The sequence below is a fragment of the Coturnix japonica genome, chromosome Z, assembly GCF_054131305.1.
Source record: "Coturnix japonica strain WE chromosome Z, WE-NBRP24, whole genome shotgun sequence".
NCBI classification, from domain to species: Eukaryota; Metazoa; Chordata; class Aves; order Galliformes; family Phasianidae; genus Coturnix; species Coturnix japonica.
The window spans coordinates 18,909,303-18,927,604 of record NC_140702.1 but is presented as its reverse complement, the minus strand read 5'-3'; the positions used below and the strand labels follow the sequence as shown (position 1 = coordinate 18,927,604).

At 44.5% G+C, this 18,302-nt stretch overlaps 2 protein-coding genes across 2 annotated transcripts; both read left to right on the top strand.

The window, feature by feature from the left end:
- Positions 1-11,312: 11,312 nt before the first annotated feature.
- LOC146753777 (uncharacterized) lies at positions 11,313-12,768 on the top strand. The gene has a single exon (XM_085529338.1). The coding sequence runs from the start codon at positions 11,712-11,714 to the stop codon at positions 12,723-12,725; it is 1,014 nt and encodes a 337-aa protein (XP_085385464.1). The 5' UTR covers positions 11,313-11,711; the 3' UTR covers positions 12,726-12,768.
- A 2,839-nt stretch (positions 12,769-15,607) lies between these two features.
- On the top strand, positions 15,608-16,873 carry LOC146753776 (uncharacterized). Its single transcript, XM_085530025.1, has 2 exons — positions 15,608-15,762; positions 15,881-16,873. Exon 2 carries the CDS (start codon positions 15,959-15,961, stop codon positions 16,871-16,873), a length of 915 nt encoding a protein of 304 aa, XP_085386151.1. The 5' UTR covers positions 15,608-15,762; positions 15,881-15,958.
- The last annotated feature ends 1,429 nt before the right edge of the window (positions 16,874-18,302 follow it).

Below are 18,302 nucleotides of genomic sequence, written 5' to 3'. Positions count from 1 at the left end.
CCCAGCTTTGTTTAAACTACCTCCACATGACCCTGATTCAAAGATTCATCCCAGTCCATTCTGGGTTGGGAAAAGCTGCATCCTTTTTCTTCTAGAAATATCCCATGTTAGCAAATACATTGTGTGGGCCACCTTGAACAAATCAAGGCTCCTAATCATCCATTTTTTCAAACACTACTGATATTCCTTTTCCAAAGAATGATGGGCCAGGAATGAAATCAATTACATTATTTCTAAGGCTACAGTTGCCAAGTTTCTGAAAATAACAGTTTTATTTAAAGAGTACACAAAATGTATCATGCAAAGCAATCAACAGATTTATTACTATTTAACTTCCGAGATTTCTTTGCTTACAGAAGTCTTAAGGAATCTGAAAAGCAAAATGTTTGCTAGGGGATGACTACACAACTTTCACAAACTGTGAAAGCAGTGTTAAATTGATGTTGACAGTTTGACACCAATTTACAAAGGGAATGATTACAAAGTAAAGACTTGAAACCAAGTCCTTCTCCTACTTTACAGTAAATTACAGGTTACAGATTGATAAACTAATTGGCCAATAAAACAACTTAATACTTGTATATAGTTTTCTGCCACAATTATATATTTTAATCAGTGAAAACAAGCCTGCTCAGGGATGTGCTGAAGCCACCATACCTGGAGGTGTTCAATAAACATTTAGATGTGGTACTAACAAACACAGTTTAGTGTGCAGCATTGGAGGTAGCTGGATGGTTGGAATGGATGATTGTGGAGGTCTTTTCCAACCTGAGTGATTCTATGATTCTATTAAATAACTTATTATTCATTAGGAAAGAATTACACCCCTAATCCCCAGCCTCTCTCTCCTCCAGGCCAAAGAGCATTCAGAAAACAAACATTTCAAAAGACAGTCAAATAAGAAATAAATCTTAAGACTGTTTCTTCCAGAATATGAGTAAATTTTGAAACTTTGTGGAGATGTTGTCTGGAAAAGACAGTTGAAAAAGACAGCACCAGAAGGTTCTTACAAAAATACCCCTCACTGCCCAAGTGAATGTGGTAAAGCACTTACAAACAACACAAAGTGACTGGGATGAAGCCTGACTAACATGTGATAGGAACACAGAACAGCAAGATGTCACTGGCTGGGAGCCACAGTATTTAGCTGATGTGCTGTGAGGGAGTGTTATGGTCATATCAGGTGGTCACAGTAAGATAAGTGCACCATTATTTGCATGTGCCACTTACCTGCAGCTACAGTGCTCCAGATGTGGCCTCCCAGGGGCAGAGTAAAGGGAAGGACTGCCTCCTTTGCTCTGCTGTAAATACTCTCTTAGTGCTCTTCACAGTGCCACTGGCCTTCTTGGCTGCAAGAGCACGCTGATGGCTGATGGCCTGCCTGATGTCCACCAGGACAACCAGGTCCTTCTCTGCAGAGCTGCTCAAAGGCAAACAGTTACACAAATGTCTGTTTCTTGTTTTATTCTGTCTTGTTTTCACTAAAACCAACTTTTGCAGCTAAGGCAGAAGCTTTGTGTCTGTATGTATATCTGTTACTTTGTAAAAGTACCATGACAAAGGCCAAGTAGAAAAAGTTACCAGCTTATCTTCACTCAGCCTGCGGGAATTTACTTTTGAGAAATAGATGATAACTTCTGAGTTGAAATGATAACGAGTGTGGATACACCAGAAAGAAAAAGGAATGCAAACTACTGTTAAAATTAAATGCAGAATCCAGATGATTAATACAATTCAGGAATGATAACTCAACAAAGTAAATGGCCTGAAAATCAGAAGTCTTCTATTCTTCAGGCAATATTAACTTGGCCACTGAATACTCAAGATGTAGAAAGTATACCAGACCACAGATAGAGCACTGGAACAGGATGCGCAGTGAGGCTGTGGTGCCTCCTTCTGTGGAGATATTCAAAACCTGCCTGGACAGCTGGATACTTCCCTGTAGAACCTGCTTTAGAAGGGGGTTGGACTCGATGATCTCCAGAGGTCCCTTCCAACTACTCAGATTCTGTGATTCTGTGAAGCTGGGAAGAAAGTGAATAGGGAGAAGGAAAAAGCACTAAGACTGCAATCTTTGGGTATTGCTTAGTTTATTTACAGATGTTGACAGGACCAAAGTGCAAACATTTCCTGAATTCTGTTAAATACACATTTTCTCCATGCTTGACATTTTTTGAAGAAAGAGCAGAAGAGACTTGTACTTTCTGTCGTCCTCCACTTTCTCATCAGTACAACAAAACAAGAGCAGGGGAAGTTTTTTGCGTGTTTTGTTGAAGCCTTTTTTGTTTTACCTTCATGTCTATTTCTGTTTTTAAAGTGCTACTGCTGTTTGAGGCTTTTTGTAGTTGAGCAGGCTGAAAATAATTTACTTTCTCCACTGAGCTATAGTTATTTCTTCTAGGTCAAAAAAGGTCTTTGAAGAGCTTTTTACTTCTGCCACTGGCAACTGTAAATCAGCATAGCCTTGTTGTCTGTAATGCACAGACAGGAACAAACTCAGACAATACTCATGTTCAAGTTTTAAGGGAAGCAAGGTCTTGTTTACTGACTAGAATGTCTGATGGGGCAGGGTTAGTGAATTACCACTTCTTCCAGGCCCTATCTTTCTGTCTGTGCTAAGTGAAGCTGTGGCTGCACTGAACAAAAGTCCTGCCATTGCATTACCCTTTCTAAGCCTGCAAGTTTGACACCACACAGACACTATGCTGGCTTTGATGTGAACTGCTCTGGCTTTCCCCAAAGGTGAGCCCAGCATGCAATGATTGTGATATTACCTTTTCAAGAACTCACAAAAGTGTCTTATCTCCTGTATTTTCTCCAGCTTCAGAGAAAACAAATTCTCAAACCTTTGTGCTACGTAAAATGCACCGGTTTTCCAACATACTGTTTATTTTCTTTGCTACTTCACAGCTGAGTGGAATGAAAAACTCCATCACACACTATGTAGAAAAATAGAAAGCAAACTCTGCTATTCTACTATTGATGCCTTGATGAAAATTTCTAGCTGAAAGGATGCTAGAAGGATTCACCTTCACTGGGCCAGCTTGCAAAATCTGGGCTTACCTGGCAGGGAAGCTGGAGGTCACGAGGTGATTGTGGTAGCTTCACTCACCTACCCACCAAAAGTTAATATCAAAGACTAAGATATAACCAGCAGAGAAAGGATTGTCAGAGAGGACAGAGAGCATCCCTGTGACATTGAAATCAGGGCACAGATTATAACCCATACAGTAACATTTTTCCATGAACTATTCTGCAAAGCATAAGATATAGTGCCTGTGTGAAATTTGCAACACATAGAAGTTAGTTTACATGAGAAAACCAGGCAATAATTCAGTATTTTGACAGAATTTCTGCAGTCTGTGTGAATGTGGTTTTAATAAGTGAAGAAGACACTCATCCTCAGCAAAACTCCAAAGGAGCACTTCATGAGGCAGCAAAGTGACATAAAATAAACACAGAAAATTGTCTCATGTCATCTTAGGAGCAGATAATGCATTGCCATTAACAACACTGCAAAACAATTGCCTGCTTAAAACCTTGATGTCTCACTTTAATTAGCTCAGTAGCTTGATGGGGTTACATGTTTAAAATTCAGGGAAGAGAAAATAATCTTCTATTTGTAACTTGAAATTTGCAAACTGGCTATTAACCTTGCACTTAAAATAAGCATTTCTGGAAACCTTTTTCTGGTGAACTGTGATCCAAAACCTACTGGAGTTTTTCCAAGATTTCCATGCTGTTATCAGACCCAAAGAAAACGGAGTGACAAACCCCACAAAGAGAATGATAGCATAGGGAAAACTGTTGGTAAAATAAGAGTGGAAAAGATGCAGAAAAACACATTACAAGAGATGTAATAACTGGAAGAAGCAGAAGGCATGGGAGAAAGGGCTGGTAGGTCCAGGTCACTGTTAGTGGGAAGGTGTTATCAAGCAAAGCCAACAGAGAGATACTGTAAGGTTGGTCTCTGAGATCAGGGCAGTGAAGTGGGGACTGTCAATAAGCATGTAGAAATGGCTTCCTTCCAGCAAGTAGCTAAATTATAAACATACTCAGCATTAGAAAGCTGCTGAAAGAAACAAAACCAAAACTCAGCAGATGTGGGCTCTTCACACTGAGTACCCAAATTACTCAAAACAATAAGGAAAATGACAAAAAAAAAATGTCTGAGCAGAGATTGAGGACTTTTATTTCCTTTAGAAACAGAGTGCAGCTCTGTGACACAAGTGATCACAATCTAAAAATATTTCCAGGTTCTTAATGAAAAGGGGAATTACTTACCACATCTGTTACCAGACAACCCTTGCAGCTTGCAGTGAGAAAAACTCTGGTGTTAAACACTTGTTATGAGTTTAAGCATGTTTATGCCTGAAAACCTTGCCATTACTGTTGATAAAATTCTCCTTTTCTGAAATGGTGTTTGCTGTGGTCCAGTAGCTGAGGAAATGCAGCATGGACACTACTAGCAGCATCAGGACAGTGTAGGCAGAGGATGCAAAAGCTCCCATGACCACACACAGCTCATCCCATGTCAGTGAGAAATGTGGGCCTGGAGCTGGATGAAACATCTCTGGGGTGGAAAAAAGAGAACAAAGAATGGTGTTTAGCACAGCTAAAACTCACCATACTTTGTGAATTTGGATGTAAATAGGGTTCACAGACTGACAAGCAAAGAGTCAGGCATAAAGTTACATCAAAGAGTACGCAAAAATACCTCCCAGGGTGAGTGAGAAAATCAGATAGGTGACAACATACTGTTATGTTCTGCAAACAAGATTTTGATGTAATCATATTTTTTATATTTTATTTTATTTTCTATTTTCACAACAAACCAATCTGGGCTGATAATAGTAATATTTCTGATTTACTGTAAAGAATGTGATGATTTCAGTTACAATAATAAATTCTTGTCTTTATGTCTCTGCTATGTTCTTGTTCTGCCTGTAATAAACATCACAGACACTTATAGCAACTTAAAAAAACATTTACGCATTTTGATTCTTTTTATAAAATCAGGATATAGCAGTGATTGCTGCATGAGAAATAGAAAGTCCTTAAACTGCTCTCAAGTTAAAATTGCATCATTTTGACTGAACCTTGGAGATTAGGGGAAAGAAGCAGCAACAGAAGTGAAGAGCTGAATACAAGCTCTCAAAATCTTGTCAGGGCATGGACTTGGAAATCAATTAGATAAGGCACTAGAGGCAATGTTGCAGAAATCAGCCCAGGTGGAGCTATGAAAGCTGCTTCAGGAATACATGTCCTGTCCAGGGACACATCAGCAGCCACATTACAGGCCATGGTGGCAGCTCAGTCCCAGCACAGCACAGTGGGAGTGAGGCTCTATGACGCCTAGCTGTCATCTGGGAGCTGTGCTGAGACCATGCCTTCCCACCCCTCCATGAAGAATATGCTTGTGTGCAACCCCTGCAAGCCCACAGAGAAGTCTGGAATTTCGAACAGACTGCTCAGATTCTCCCCTTTATTTCTTCTGTATTGTTGCTACATTTGAAGTCAGTCCTTCATACTGCCCAAGGATCCTCATTCAGTTTGTCAGTGTGCCCAACTTGTTCATGGACTTTCCCCACTGATCAAGACTTTAGGTATATTTAAGTACCATGAAACACAACTGAAGCTACCCATTTCACTTTGGCATAAAAGCCTACATTCCTTTAAAAACATGATCCTTAAGACTTCCAGTATTCAATGTATCCCAATACAAATCACATTAAAAATCTTGGTCCTTTGCTCGTAGATTTTACCCTCTGTATCTAGCATGAAATTTTTCTGTCAGTCCTCTCATTTATTTCAGCAAATCCACCCTTCAGAATGGTTTTGTCATTTTGGCTTTACCTTTGGCTAGAAGTTAAGAAAAGCCTTCTGTCTGGTGTTGATCAGCCAGCAGGGAATGCTTATAAGTGTCTGCTAGCCAGCCTGTACTTTACCTCCCAAGAAACAAAACAAGTAATTCTCCAAGCCAGCTTCCCACAACCTGGAGGGGCTGGGATTTACAGCTTGTTTGAACTCTCCCAGATGGCAACACACCAGGCTGCTGCAACACCACACTTGCTGGTTAATCCAAAGACATTTCCTCATACTGATTTATTTGTTCTCTCTGCTTCTACAAGATATTCATTTGTCTCTCTTTCCTCTTCAGCATTTTCCCTCCAGTTCCAAAGACAAAACAGACTGTGCCCTTTACCACTTCCGTTCACCTATCAAAACACATATGTCTGAATAACAAAAACCACATATGATCAAATGGATCAGATCTATCTGATGTTTCACACCAGTGACTTTTCAGTGACCTCACAAACTTTGACTAGATTCATCAAGCATTTTCTCAGAGTTCTCTGGCTATTTTATCACGTGTGCTCCAGGAAGAAGGAGCAAGAAAGCATGTGCAGAATGCTTGCTCACAGGAGGTGGACTACAAGGTATGCCCCGTGGACCAGAAGCTCTGTGAATATTAAGATCACTCTAAACAGTTTAAGTCCCATAAGTCTATGCCCTGGTAACTTGGATTTTATTCTGATATGTAGTAGTTATGATATTTCTGTCCTGAACACGCCATCCAGAAAGAATGCAGCTTGTGGATTTTGGAAGGTACTTCAGATGTGCTTCATTTTTAAGGTCAGTCTGACATTAAAAACAAAGAAAGCAGTGTGAACATGTACATGTATTTATATAAAAATGACGTTGCATACAGTCCTTTCCTACACAGTTACTGACAATTCCTTCTGTTTCAATGTATTAAGAAGAAAAGGTGATTTGCAAAGAGTGAAAGGATAAATGACAATCCATTTGGTTTCATGAGGAGTCAAGAAACCCCGCCGTCTGTATCTGCTTTGACAGATTCTGTGAGGATCTGAGATGAGTGGCTGCATATGAGAAGGCTGTGCTGCCACTCAGTGAGACCTGGACTGGCTGAGATTCAAGTGGAGAGAAACTTTATGATGACCAGGGCAAGCACAGTGCTCTCCACCTGGGGAGGAGTAACTGAATGTATCTGTACAGACCAGTGGCTGACCTGCTGGAGCTCTGTGGACAAGGACCTGGGGGTCCTGATAGATAGCAAGAGGGCCAGTGGGATTCTGGGGTGCGTTAAAAAGATCGTGGACAGCAGGTTGAAAGAGATGATCCTCCCCCTCTACTCTGCCCAACATAACCTAGTGTAGGGAACCTGCCTTAGATGGGAAATTGGACTAGATATCAGCAGAGGTCCTTTAAACTCAGTTCTGAGTTTTGGTAATCATATGATCTCCTGTGTCTTGAAGACACTGCTTGGTTGGTACCAGCCTCATCATGCAGAATCAGGACAACAGTTTGGAAGAAGAGAAGCAAAACCAGAATATATTTATGAAGGAGGAAAATGATGTGAAAGAAATTAAATATATATATATAAATATATACTTTCAAAGAGCACTTACCAATAAAATTAAAAATTTAAAATAAAAAATAAAAAAGCACACAAAACAACACTACATTACTTTGCTGTGGCACACAACTTGTTTCAAAATGTAAGATTCCAAGTACTCTATTTATTTATCCAAATTCATATCCATTTCCTTATGTAGATCTTAAGAACATTTCCTACAGAGCCTATAAATATGTTTTAATTAAAGACTGCTCCTTTCAAATTAAATAGTTGCAGTAGGTAAGCTGTACTTGTACACAGTCTCCACTCCGTAAATCTCATCTTTCTTTTTCCTTATTCAATAAGCTATCAAGGCATTCATAAAGTATATGAACTGCAAGTCCAATGAGAAATACTGGAATTTTCCAGTTGGACCAAGTGCAAGACAATCAAGTCTACTACTTAATATCTGGTAAAGGTTTTCTCTATGGTAAATATTCTGCTTTCTAGGAGCTAAGATTTTAGACTTGCAACATTTTGTCACAGCATTCTAAATAAAAAAATGATTTCTTCTTAATCACAATCAATACCCCATTTTCCTTGTGTTTTGAGACAGCAAAAAATTCTGGATCTGCCATCTCCAACACATTATTTTACATACTCTTATTACCTCCATCTGTACTGATGTCTTTACATATATCAATTTATCCGTATGCAATACTTGGTTATTCTGCAATACCCAAAGTTAAAAAAATGTACACTCAAATGCTCCTCGTTGTAATTTCAATCCTATGCAATTTCAGTGACTGAAATTATGGACAAAATTTCATATGATTAGTTACCTTTCAAGAGCTGGATTATCATTCCTCCTGTAAATTTAATATCTCTAAATCAGGGCCTCAAAAGTACTCATTTCATCCTGTCCCCCTTCCCCGCTCCTACAATCATGTGCCCCGATGAACTCTGGTCAAAGCTCAGGGAAAACTGCCCACACAAGCACACAAGACTTTTAGTTATGTCCAGATCACGTACACTTTTGACAATGAAGGTCCCGCTGCCCAGAATGATGTAAGTCAGTTCTCACAACCTTGAGTTTTGCCCTTGGATTCTGCATTACAGTTCTCAGAGTTTGGAATAAAAGTGTTAATTAATAGGTCAATTTCTTATACTATTCTTATACTAATATCTGCATATTAAGATCTGAACACATCTAAGTTTCATCAGAAAACATACAAAATATCATCAGATACAAAAGTCCTTCCAAGTACAAAGCGAGTGAAAATATCTTCCAAAGTTCCTTAAAATTAACTTAACACATACTGGTGGATTTTGTCTTTTTTTTTCTTTCTTGTCTATAAATGAATTATTTCAGTAAATTCTCCTATTACTTTTTTCTGGCTGCCTTACCAAGTGCTCGTGGAATGGTTTCAAGCACAAAATCATGCTTTGTAGAGCTTCTTTCATAATGTTTAAAAGGTCGAGGCTTTGAGGTGGTTTGATTTCACAGAGATAGCTAAAATAAACTCTAAAATGTTACAAACATACCATCTAAATTTCCTGTTCAAGTGGTGGCAGGCTCTCTCCACTTAAAATCTATAATATTTGCAGAATTTTAACAGATCTTACAATTATGTTGGACATCCTGAGTTAAACCCATAATGAGAACACTTCTGTGCATATTCTTTGTATTCCATACCTTATGTGCTTGCAATAAATTGGGGGTTCAAAGCTTAGAAAAGCATCTGATTTTTCATCAGAATGTAACTGACAGCAGAGGAGTGTTGTTTACATCTTTAATTTCACAAAAAGGAAAAAAGAAAAAAAAAAAGAAAAAAAGAAAAAAAAAAGAAAAAAAAAAGCCCAAATGTATGTTTTCAGCTTAACAACTCTGCAACACTTTGCAATAGGGAGAGTAGTTTGTGGCTGAATAACTTCATATCATAGTTTTTTCACTTATCACAAAGCAATTCTCTGTAAATTGATAGGAACAAGAAAAGGACAAGAGAAAGGTGAGCAGTACTATGCCTGAGCATATGCCTGGGTACAGATTTCACCTGGATAGTGTCATTTAAAACAGCTTTTGCAGTTAATCTCAGCATGCAACAAAGTCTTGAGATGTCTGTAACACTCACACTTAAAGATTTTGCTTTATTTTTACGTGTGTGTGTTCCCTAATAATATCTATCAAGCCTCCCTTCATGATAAACAGATCTAGGAGTTTTGGTAGATTAGACTGCCGTTGGAAAAAATAACATCAAGGTGGAGCCTTACAAAGTAAGAACAGCACACAAAGGCACAGAGTAGGATAGTACTAAACAACTGACCACAAAATAACAGCGAGAATGTGAGAATGTTCATACATGGCTAAGATAAGCGTGCATCATTATAGATATTTCTCTACTTTTGGCTAATGAGTGATTTTTCCTCTTTGGAGATGAGGGTGGAGAGCCAGCCTACCACCTGCATAATAACACTGGTGAAATTCACCACCAACATATTGCTGCCTTATGATAAAGGAGCCTCAGCACTTAGGAGCTCTGCTGAATTGTGTGTCATCCAGGCTGTTAAGAGACTCAGAAAACTTAAAAAAAAAAAAAAAAAAAAAAGTTGCAATATCATTTATATTCAGTGCAGCATGAACCTGGTGTAATAAACAGATCATAGAAGCCTACATCAAAACGTTCCAGCAGCCAGATGGAAGAAATACACTCACCTCAGAAAATTTATCTGAAATGGAAAGAAGTTTTAATAACACATTTTTATTATTTTTTTTTTCTGTCATTCTGCATTGCATCAAGGAACTACTATTTCAAAACATATTACATATTCATACTGGTGTATCAAGATGTCCTGGCTGAAAAATAAAAGACACAGTCGCAGGGAAATCCATAGCACTGACAGAAATACAAGAAGACAGGTGGGGATGTGCTGCCATGCAGTTACAGGCAGAAGTAATACTGTGGAAGAAGGATCACAGAATCATAGAACAGCCTGGATTGAAACGGACCACAGTGATTATCCAGTTTCAACTCCCCTGCTATGTGCAGGGTCTCCAGCCACCAGACCAGGCTGCCCAGAGCCACATCCAGCCTGGCCTTGAATGTCTCCAGGGATGGAGCATCCACAACCTCTTTGAGCAACCTGTAACAGTGCGTCACCACCTTGAGTGAAAAACTTACTCCTAATATTTAACCTAAGTTATTTTGCAAACCAGAGCACTGCAGTGAATACAATTTCAGCTGTATTTCATTCCAGTACAACGTTTACTAAAAACAGATATTTACTCACTGCCCGCCTGATCTAAACAACATTTGCGAAAACTTTCTTGGGATTTGCATCTAATGGCTCAGAAGAAAGCCATACATTACTTTCATACAAGGATTAAATATGACATAGTTCATAAAGTAATCTAAATTTTAAAAGATCAGACCCTACCCTCCCTCCCCACAGACTCACTGTTCACTCCCCACAGGTGGGTTGCAGCACTCAGAAAGATATTCCCAAACTGATAATGGAAGATATTATTGGAAAGCACCAGGAGAGAGCTGACAGAAGAGCAAAGAGGGAATGTTTGAAAAGGCATTTCCTGAAGCAAGAAGAGGGGAATGCCAAACCAAATTTCTACAACACACATTAGAGAAAAATCTACAGTTTACTATTGAAGAAACAGAGGAAATACTTGAACAGTTAGAGTTGGTTTAATCATAGAAAAAAAAAAGGCCTGTGCATTAATGACAAATGAAGAGCATGAAAGGTGCGCAGAAATGAAAGGGAATGTACAAAGAAATCGGGAAGAGGAAAAGTAAGTAATATCTGGATCACGGGTGGGTTGCTGTGTGGGCGGACAGCCCATGGTGATGACCCCAAGCAACAGGCTGTGACATCACCGGGTGACGGATTGTGACTGCTCAGCCCTCACTGCTCATAGTGGGGTGTGGGCAGAGCCTGGCTCAGTCTGGCTCGTTCCTGGACCCTGCTGAGCAGCTCTGCGAGGCTTGGAGGTTCTTCGAGCAAGGTTTTGGCTGTGCTGTGCTGGGTCGTGCCTGGGGCTGCTCGCAGCATCTCAGTGCCTGACCCACAGCATCGCTTCTGTTTCCCCGGCCCTGCCCAGTGCAGGCAGCTGGGACTCTACTGAGTGCACCCGCAGCAGCGGAGGTGAGTGGTGCGGGGACATGTGGGTCCCTCAGGGCAGTCCTGGGCTTGGCAGGGCTTCCTGCTGAGGACTTTCACACCCTGGGACAACAGCGAGTGACTGTGGCCTCTCTTCCTCTTGCAGTGAGACACCACCGCTGCAGCTCTGGTGAAGGAGAGCAGCTCATCAGTTCTCCCAGCCAGCTTCAGTGAGAGGAACATGTCTGCGGTAGAGGAGTGGACATGTTCCATCTGTCGCGATGTGCGACAGGACATGGCCCGTGTGATCCCATGTAATCACACGTTTTGCCTGGGCTGCATCCATCGGTGGGCGACTGTGAGGGACAGCTGCCCGCTGTGCAGGACGGCCATGCGGACCATCCGGGTCTGCGTGCGGGGAGACAATCAGTTCGTGGACTGCATCGTGTCCCCGCCCGCAGTGCCGGTGCCCATCAGCTTCATCACCACCACCGGCCGCAGAGGCGCTGCGGCATCTGCTCCATTGCCAGCTGTGCAGAGGGATGTGGGAGCAGCGAGAGTGGGTGGCCTCCTGCCCGAGGAGTGGGCAGCACTCTTCAGGGAGAGACGTGACCTCCTCTTCCCAGTGCAGCCCTGGATACAGGACATCTTCTCCCAGATCCAGGAGCTGCCCTGGTGGCAGATCTGTGGGCTGGAGAGTGTCATCCTGGCTCTTCTGTGCCGAGTGGGGCTGAACAGGGATGCCCTGGTGTACCACGCACAGCCCACCCTGGGACCTATCACGGCAGCATTCATGGACGCGCTCATCGAAGTCATCGTGAGCCGGTGCGGCCAGGAGGCCCGGAGGCTGCTGGGCCTCGAAGATGCCAGCGCTGCCCAGGAGCAGGAGCACGAGGACGGGCCCGAAGAGCCCAGTGCTGCCCAGGAGCACGAGGATGGCCCCCCAGCCCCGTCTGGTCCCTCCACATCTCCTCAGGGGACCGTTGCCCCCAGCACCTCTCCCTCCGGCAGCTCCGCGGGTCCCGACGCGGAGGAGCTCCCCGGCACGTCCAGCGGGGCCCTCGGCAGAGGTCCCGGCGAGCCGGGTTCCGAGGCAGCCGGTCCCTCTGAGCAGGGCCGCAGCCGCGGCTCCTCCTCTCGCGGCCGGGGCAGGAATCGCTCGGCTGGGGGATCCCGGCGCCCCACCAAGAGGAGGGCCGGCAGCGCCCAGCGCGCTCCTCTGCCCTGCAAGAGGCGGCGCCACCGGCGCCTCTAAATGGGGCTTACACGGCTTAACAATAAAAGATAAAAACACACAAGCACGCGTCCTTCCAGTGTCTTGCACATAGGACTGCATCGCTGGACGGCCTGTCAGCCTGGACAGGAAGGGGATGGGGAAGGGGAAGGGGAAGGGGAAGGGAAAGGGAAAGGGAAAGGGAAAGGGAAAGGGAAAGGGAAAGGGAAAGGGAAAGGGAAAGGGAAAGGGAAAGGGAAAGGGAAAGGGAAAGGGAAAGGGAAAGGGAAAAAGTTGCTTTCTACAGATTGTCTCCTGAAATAAAATGGCAGTGCTTAGTACAAATAACAGATTAGGCTCTTAACCATTCTAATTCAAGAAGGTGTTGTGCATTTAACTTAAAATCTCAGAAAACCAAAATCAGCCTTCAACCAGTCATAGGAAATGATAAATAGCAAGAGAGGTATTGCATTAAAGTGACCTTGTGTTCAAATAAATAAACTTTGGGAGCAAATAAATCGGCATAATGACTGGCAACTATTGATTGAGTAGAGTATTTGCAAGAACTTATAATCCGATTTAACATGCTCTGGTCATATCTACTGTTTCATCAACTCTTTAGGCCCCATGTCTGGGCACCAAAAGGACTGCTGTGGTTTAACACAGCCCTGTGAGCCTGCCCACAGGGTAGAGAGATAGAATTAGGGAAAAAGAAGAAAAAGAGATAAAACAGCTTAATAAGAAAGAAAAGGAAAAGGGAAAAAAATTTAAAAAAAACAAAACAAAACAAAAAAAAAACCCAAGTGTGTCACAATGCAATTACTCACCACCCACTGACTGATACCCATAGGATATGGAATATCCTGTTGGCTTTTCTGGGTCAGCTGTCCTGGTTCTGTCTCTTCCCAGGACCCCCAGCTCCTTACTTACTGGGCAGCCTGAGAAGCTGAAACATGCTTGACTCTGTAAAGCACTGCTCTGCAACAGTTGAAACATTGCTGTGTTATGAACATTGTTTTCCTAGTATGTCCAAAACACAGTATCATACCAGCTACAGTGATGTGGTTTAACTTTGTCCTGGTCAAAACCAATGACAACCCCTTATTCTATATCATTTATGTCATACACATGGCTCACTCTTCTACAACTGGGTGACCAGACTGGAAGATGAGGGGAAGGCTGTTGGTGTAGTCTACCTAGATTTCAGCAAAGCCTTTGACACAGTGTCTTATGGTGTTCTCCTGGGGAAACTGGCTGCCAGCGGCCTGGACAGGACAAGGAACTGGCTACAGGGCTGTGCCCAGTGGGTAGTGGTTAATGGAGTTAAAACCAGCTGGTGACCCATTACAAGTGGTGTCCCCCAGGGATCAGTACTGGGGCCCATCTTGTTTAATATCTTCATTGATGACCTAGATGAGGGGACTGAGTGTACCCTCAGTAAGTTTGCAGATGACACCAAGCTGGGAGGCAGTTCTGATCTGCCTGAGGGTAGGGAGGCCCTTCAGAGGGATCTGGATAAGCCGGATCACTGGGTTGATCTTGTAGGTCCTTTCCAACCTTGTGATTGTATGGTTCTATGATTCTATGCTAAACACACTGCCAGGGGTCAGGACTCGGTCACTGTCCTTCTTAATTAACTTTTTAAAAATGGGTGCAGTGTTCCATTTTCTTGTCCGTAGGGACACCTTGGCGGCTTTTTAAGTCTAGTAGAGGGTGGCTTATCAACTCCATCTTTTGATTCCTTATGGACTCTGGGATGGATCTTCCCATGTCTTGGGAATATGTCCAAAGCTCTGAATGTGGCCTTATGTTTGGTCTTCATAGGATGGGAGGCACTTTGTTTTCTCAGGTGACCACCAGGGAAAACCGGTCACCTCAGAGTGAGGGACTAGCCCAAGTGTACTGAGTCTATATAACACCCTGAGAAACTCTTAAGCCACAGGAGAGTACCTGGTGTCATTTCACTTGATTTGACAGGTGTCCCAGTCCTGGAACTGGGGCAAGAGAAGGCTCTAGAAGTCCAGGCACTGGGACATATAAATAGGGGTACACACAAGTCTATGGGAGGCCCCTTCTCTCCACACCTGACACCCCCACTGGCAGTTCAGATGCTGGATCCAGAACTGGTGAATTCTCTCCCCCACCCTTCACCCAACTGTTTTTCTTTCTTTCCTCCTGAAGTTGCTAAGGCAAGGCTTCCCAAAAGCTGTTAAGTAACTCAGGGTTTACTTTGATTTCCCATAAAGCTGCACAGCTTAGATAGATATACCTCTGAGAGGCCTAACACATACTGGATTGTGGTTCTGTAAGGATTTCTCTTTAAGGTTGATGTTTGGACATGGTCCGTGTTATTCCATCTCAATCCAGTCTGAGTGGATTCAAGAATTCGACTAATTACCCCATCCCAGAGGTGGGGTGTGACACTCAGGAAGAAATATATATCCAGACTGAGAATGGAAGATATTTCTGAAAAGCATCAGGGTCATGCTTACAGAAGAGGAATGGGAAAGACTGACCAGACATTTCTGAAGCAAGGAGAATGCCAAACCCAATTTCTGTGTAACACACTAGTGAAAAACCTACAGTTTATTACTGAAGAAACAGAGGATGTATATAATAGCTGTTGATTTAATCAAAGAAAATAAAAGTTCTATGTATTAGTGTCAATTGTAATGCATAAAAGGTGGACTGGAATGAAAAGGAAGGTACAGCCAATTAGGAACAGGAAAAGAAAATAGCATCTTGAAACTGGGGTGCTGTGTGGGCGGACAGCCCATGGTGATGACCCCAAGCAACAGGCTGTGACATCACCGGGTGACGGATTGTGACTGCTCAGCCCTCACTGCTCATAGTGGGGTGCGGGCAGAGCCTGGCTCAGTCTGGCTCGTTCCTGGACCCTGCTGAGCAGCTCTGCGAGGCTTGGAGGTTCTTCGAGCAAGGTTTTGGCTGTGCTGTGCTGGGTCGTGCCTGGGGCTGCTCGCAGCATCTCAGTGCCTGACCCACAGCATCGCTTCTGTTTCCCCGGCCCTGCCCAGTGCAGGCAGCTGGGACTCTACTGAGTGCACCCGCAGCAGCGGAGGTGAGTGGTGCGGGGACATGTGGGTCCCTCAGGGCAGTCCTGGGCTTGGCAGGGCTTCCTGCTGAGGACTTTCACACCCTGGGACAGCGAGTGACTGTGGCCTCTCTTCCTCTTGCAGTGAGACACCACCGCTGCAGCTCTGGTGAAGAACAGCTCGTTATCCTCAGTTCTCCCGGACAGCTGCAGCGAGAGGAACATGTCTGCAGGAGAGGAGTGGACATGTTCCATCTGTCGCGATGTGCGACAGGACATGGCCCGTGTGATCCCATGTAATCACACGTTCTGCCTGGGCTGCATCCATCGGTGGGCGACTGTGAGGGACAGCTGCCCGCTGTGCAGGACGGCCATGCGGACCATCCGGGTCTGCGTGCGGGGAGACAATCAGTTCGTGGACTGCATCGTGTCCCCGCCCGCAGTGCCGGTGCCCGTCGGCTTCATCACCAGCACCGGCCGCAGAGGTGCTGCGGCATCTGCTCCATTGCCAGCTGTGCAGAGGGATGTGGGAGCAGCAAGAGTGGGTGGCCTCCTGCCCGAGGAGTGGGCAGCACTCTTCAGGGAGAGACGTGACCTCCTCTTCCCAGTGCAGCCCTGGATACAGGACATCTTCTCCCAGATCCAGGAGCTGCCCTGGTGGCAGATCTGTGGGCTGGAGAGCGTGATCCTGGCTCTTCTGTGCCGAGTGGGGCTGAACAAGGATGCCCTGGTGTACCACGCACAGCCCACCCTGGGACCTATCACGGCAGCATTCATGGACGCGCTCATCGAAGTCATCGTGAGCCGGTGCGGCCAGGAGGCCCGGAGGCTGCTGGGCCTCGAAGATGCCAGCGCTGCCCAGGAGCAGGAGCACGAGGACGGGCCCGAAGAGCCCAGTGCTGCCCAGGAGCACGAGGATGGCCCCCCAGCCCCGTCTGGTCCCTCCACATCTCCTCAGGGGACCGTTGCCCCCAGCACCTCTCCCTCCGGCAGCTCCGCGGGTCCCGACGCGGAGGAGCTCCCCGGCACATCCAGCGGGGCCCTCGGCACAGGATCCCGGCCCCCCACCAAGAGGAGGGCCGGCAGCGCCCAGCGCGCTCCTCCGCCCCGCAAGAGGCGGCGCCCCCGGCGCCACTAGCCGGGCTGTCACAGCTTTTAGTAGAATAAAAGATAGACAAAAACACAGAAGCGCGTGTCGTTCCCAGGGTCCAACTTCCCAGACCGTTCGCCCTTCACGCACACGCCCAACACGGTGCCACTCAAGTGTCAGTGACACCTCAGCACCTTTATTGCTCTCCTAAAATACCTGAAAAGTGATTGCGGCAAAAGCTGCCAGACTGTTCTCACTATTGACAGCATCACGGAGTTCTCTAGATTAATCTTGCTCCATGACAGAGCGGCAGTGGACCCCTTTCTAGACCGTTTGCCCTTCACTCACACACCCAACACTGCGCCACGTGCGGGTGCCAGGTGCAGATGTGCCACCATTAAAGCCTTCTGCTGGGCCATGTGTGGGTTGTGATCTGCAGTGCTACTGTGAATGGAATCCTCTGAGCAGCAGGTGAAGGCAGCCAAAATACTGGAGCTGGAGTTTTGGGAGGGCCCTTGTCTTTGCCTGGCACCAACATGGAGCAGCGATTTGTGTCTCAGCGATTTGTGCCAGGATCAGAGCATAGGACCAAGAAAGAGGATAAGGATAGAGATGGGTTGGGCGAGGGAAAAGGTGAGGGATGTGGTTGTGGGACAATATATTTACAGTAAACAAATTATTCAGTCTATGAATTGGGTGTTTTACCTCACTGTTGGGAATATTTTGCTACTCTTTTAGACTTCCATATTAGAGTAGCAATCTCCTGGTTTTATCATCTGGAGTCTTTTTTAGTTTCTTTATGTAATGTTCTATAGTACGGAATATCCATTTTGCCAGTTTAGGCAGCTGTCTTTGTTCTGTTCCCTCCCATCTCCTTGCGCCTCCCCAGTCCTTTCACTGGCAGTGCAGTATAAGAAGCTGAAGAACTGAAATGCACTTGGCTCCGTGCAGTGCTATTCTGCAGCAACTGAATCATCAGTGTTATCAGTACTGTTTTCTCTTAAAGGCAAAACATTCCAACCACTATGAAGAAAATCTGCTCTGTCCTAGCTGAAACCAAGACAGTATCCACACCTCATTCCATAGCATTTACATCACGTTCATGTTCCACAATTTTCTGTGAATCCTAACTAGTTACCAGGCTTGTTTTTGATGTCTACACATATATAGCATTCCCATTCTGGGGACCATCTCTGTAAGTTGTCCATGGAATTCATTCAGTCCGTGACTTCGGGCTCCCTCCATCCTAACAGTCACTTGGTGCAGAAGGGATGATGCACCATGCTGGACTGATGCATGCTGAACCCAGTTCTGCTTCCATCAGTATTTGTTCTTTAATCTGGATCATTCTTAGTGGAATATTATTAATAAGGCATACAGCAACAACAGCAGAGGTGGCATGCAGAATTATATAGTAATTAACAACACACGATTCAAATTATTGGCTGTTCCCACCCAATCCTACCCTTCAGGTACA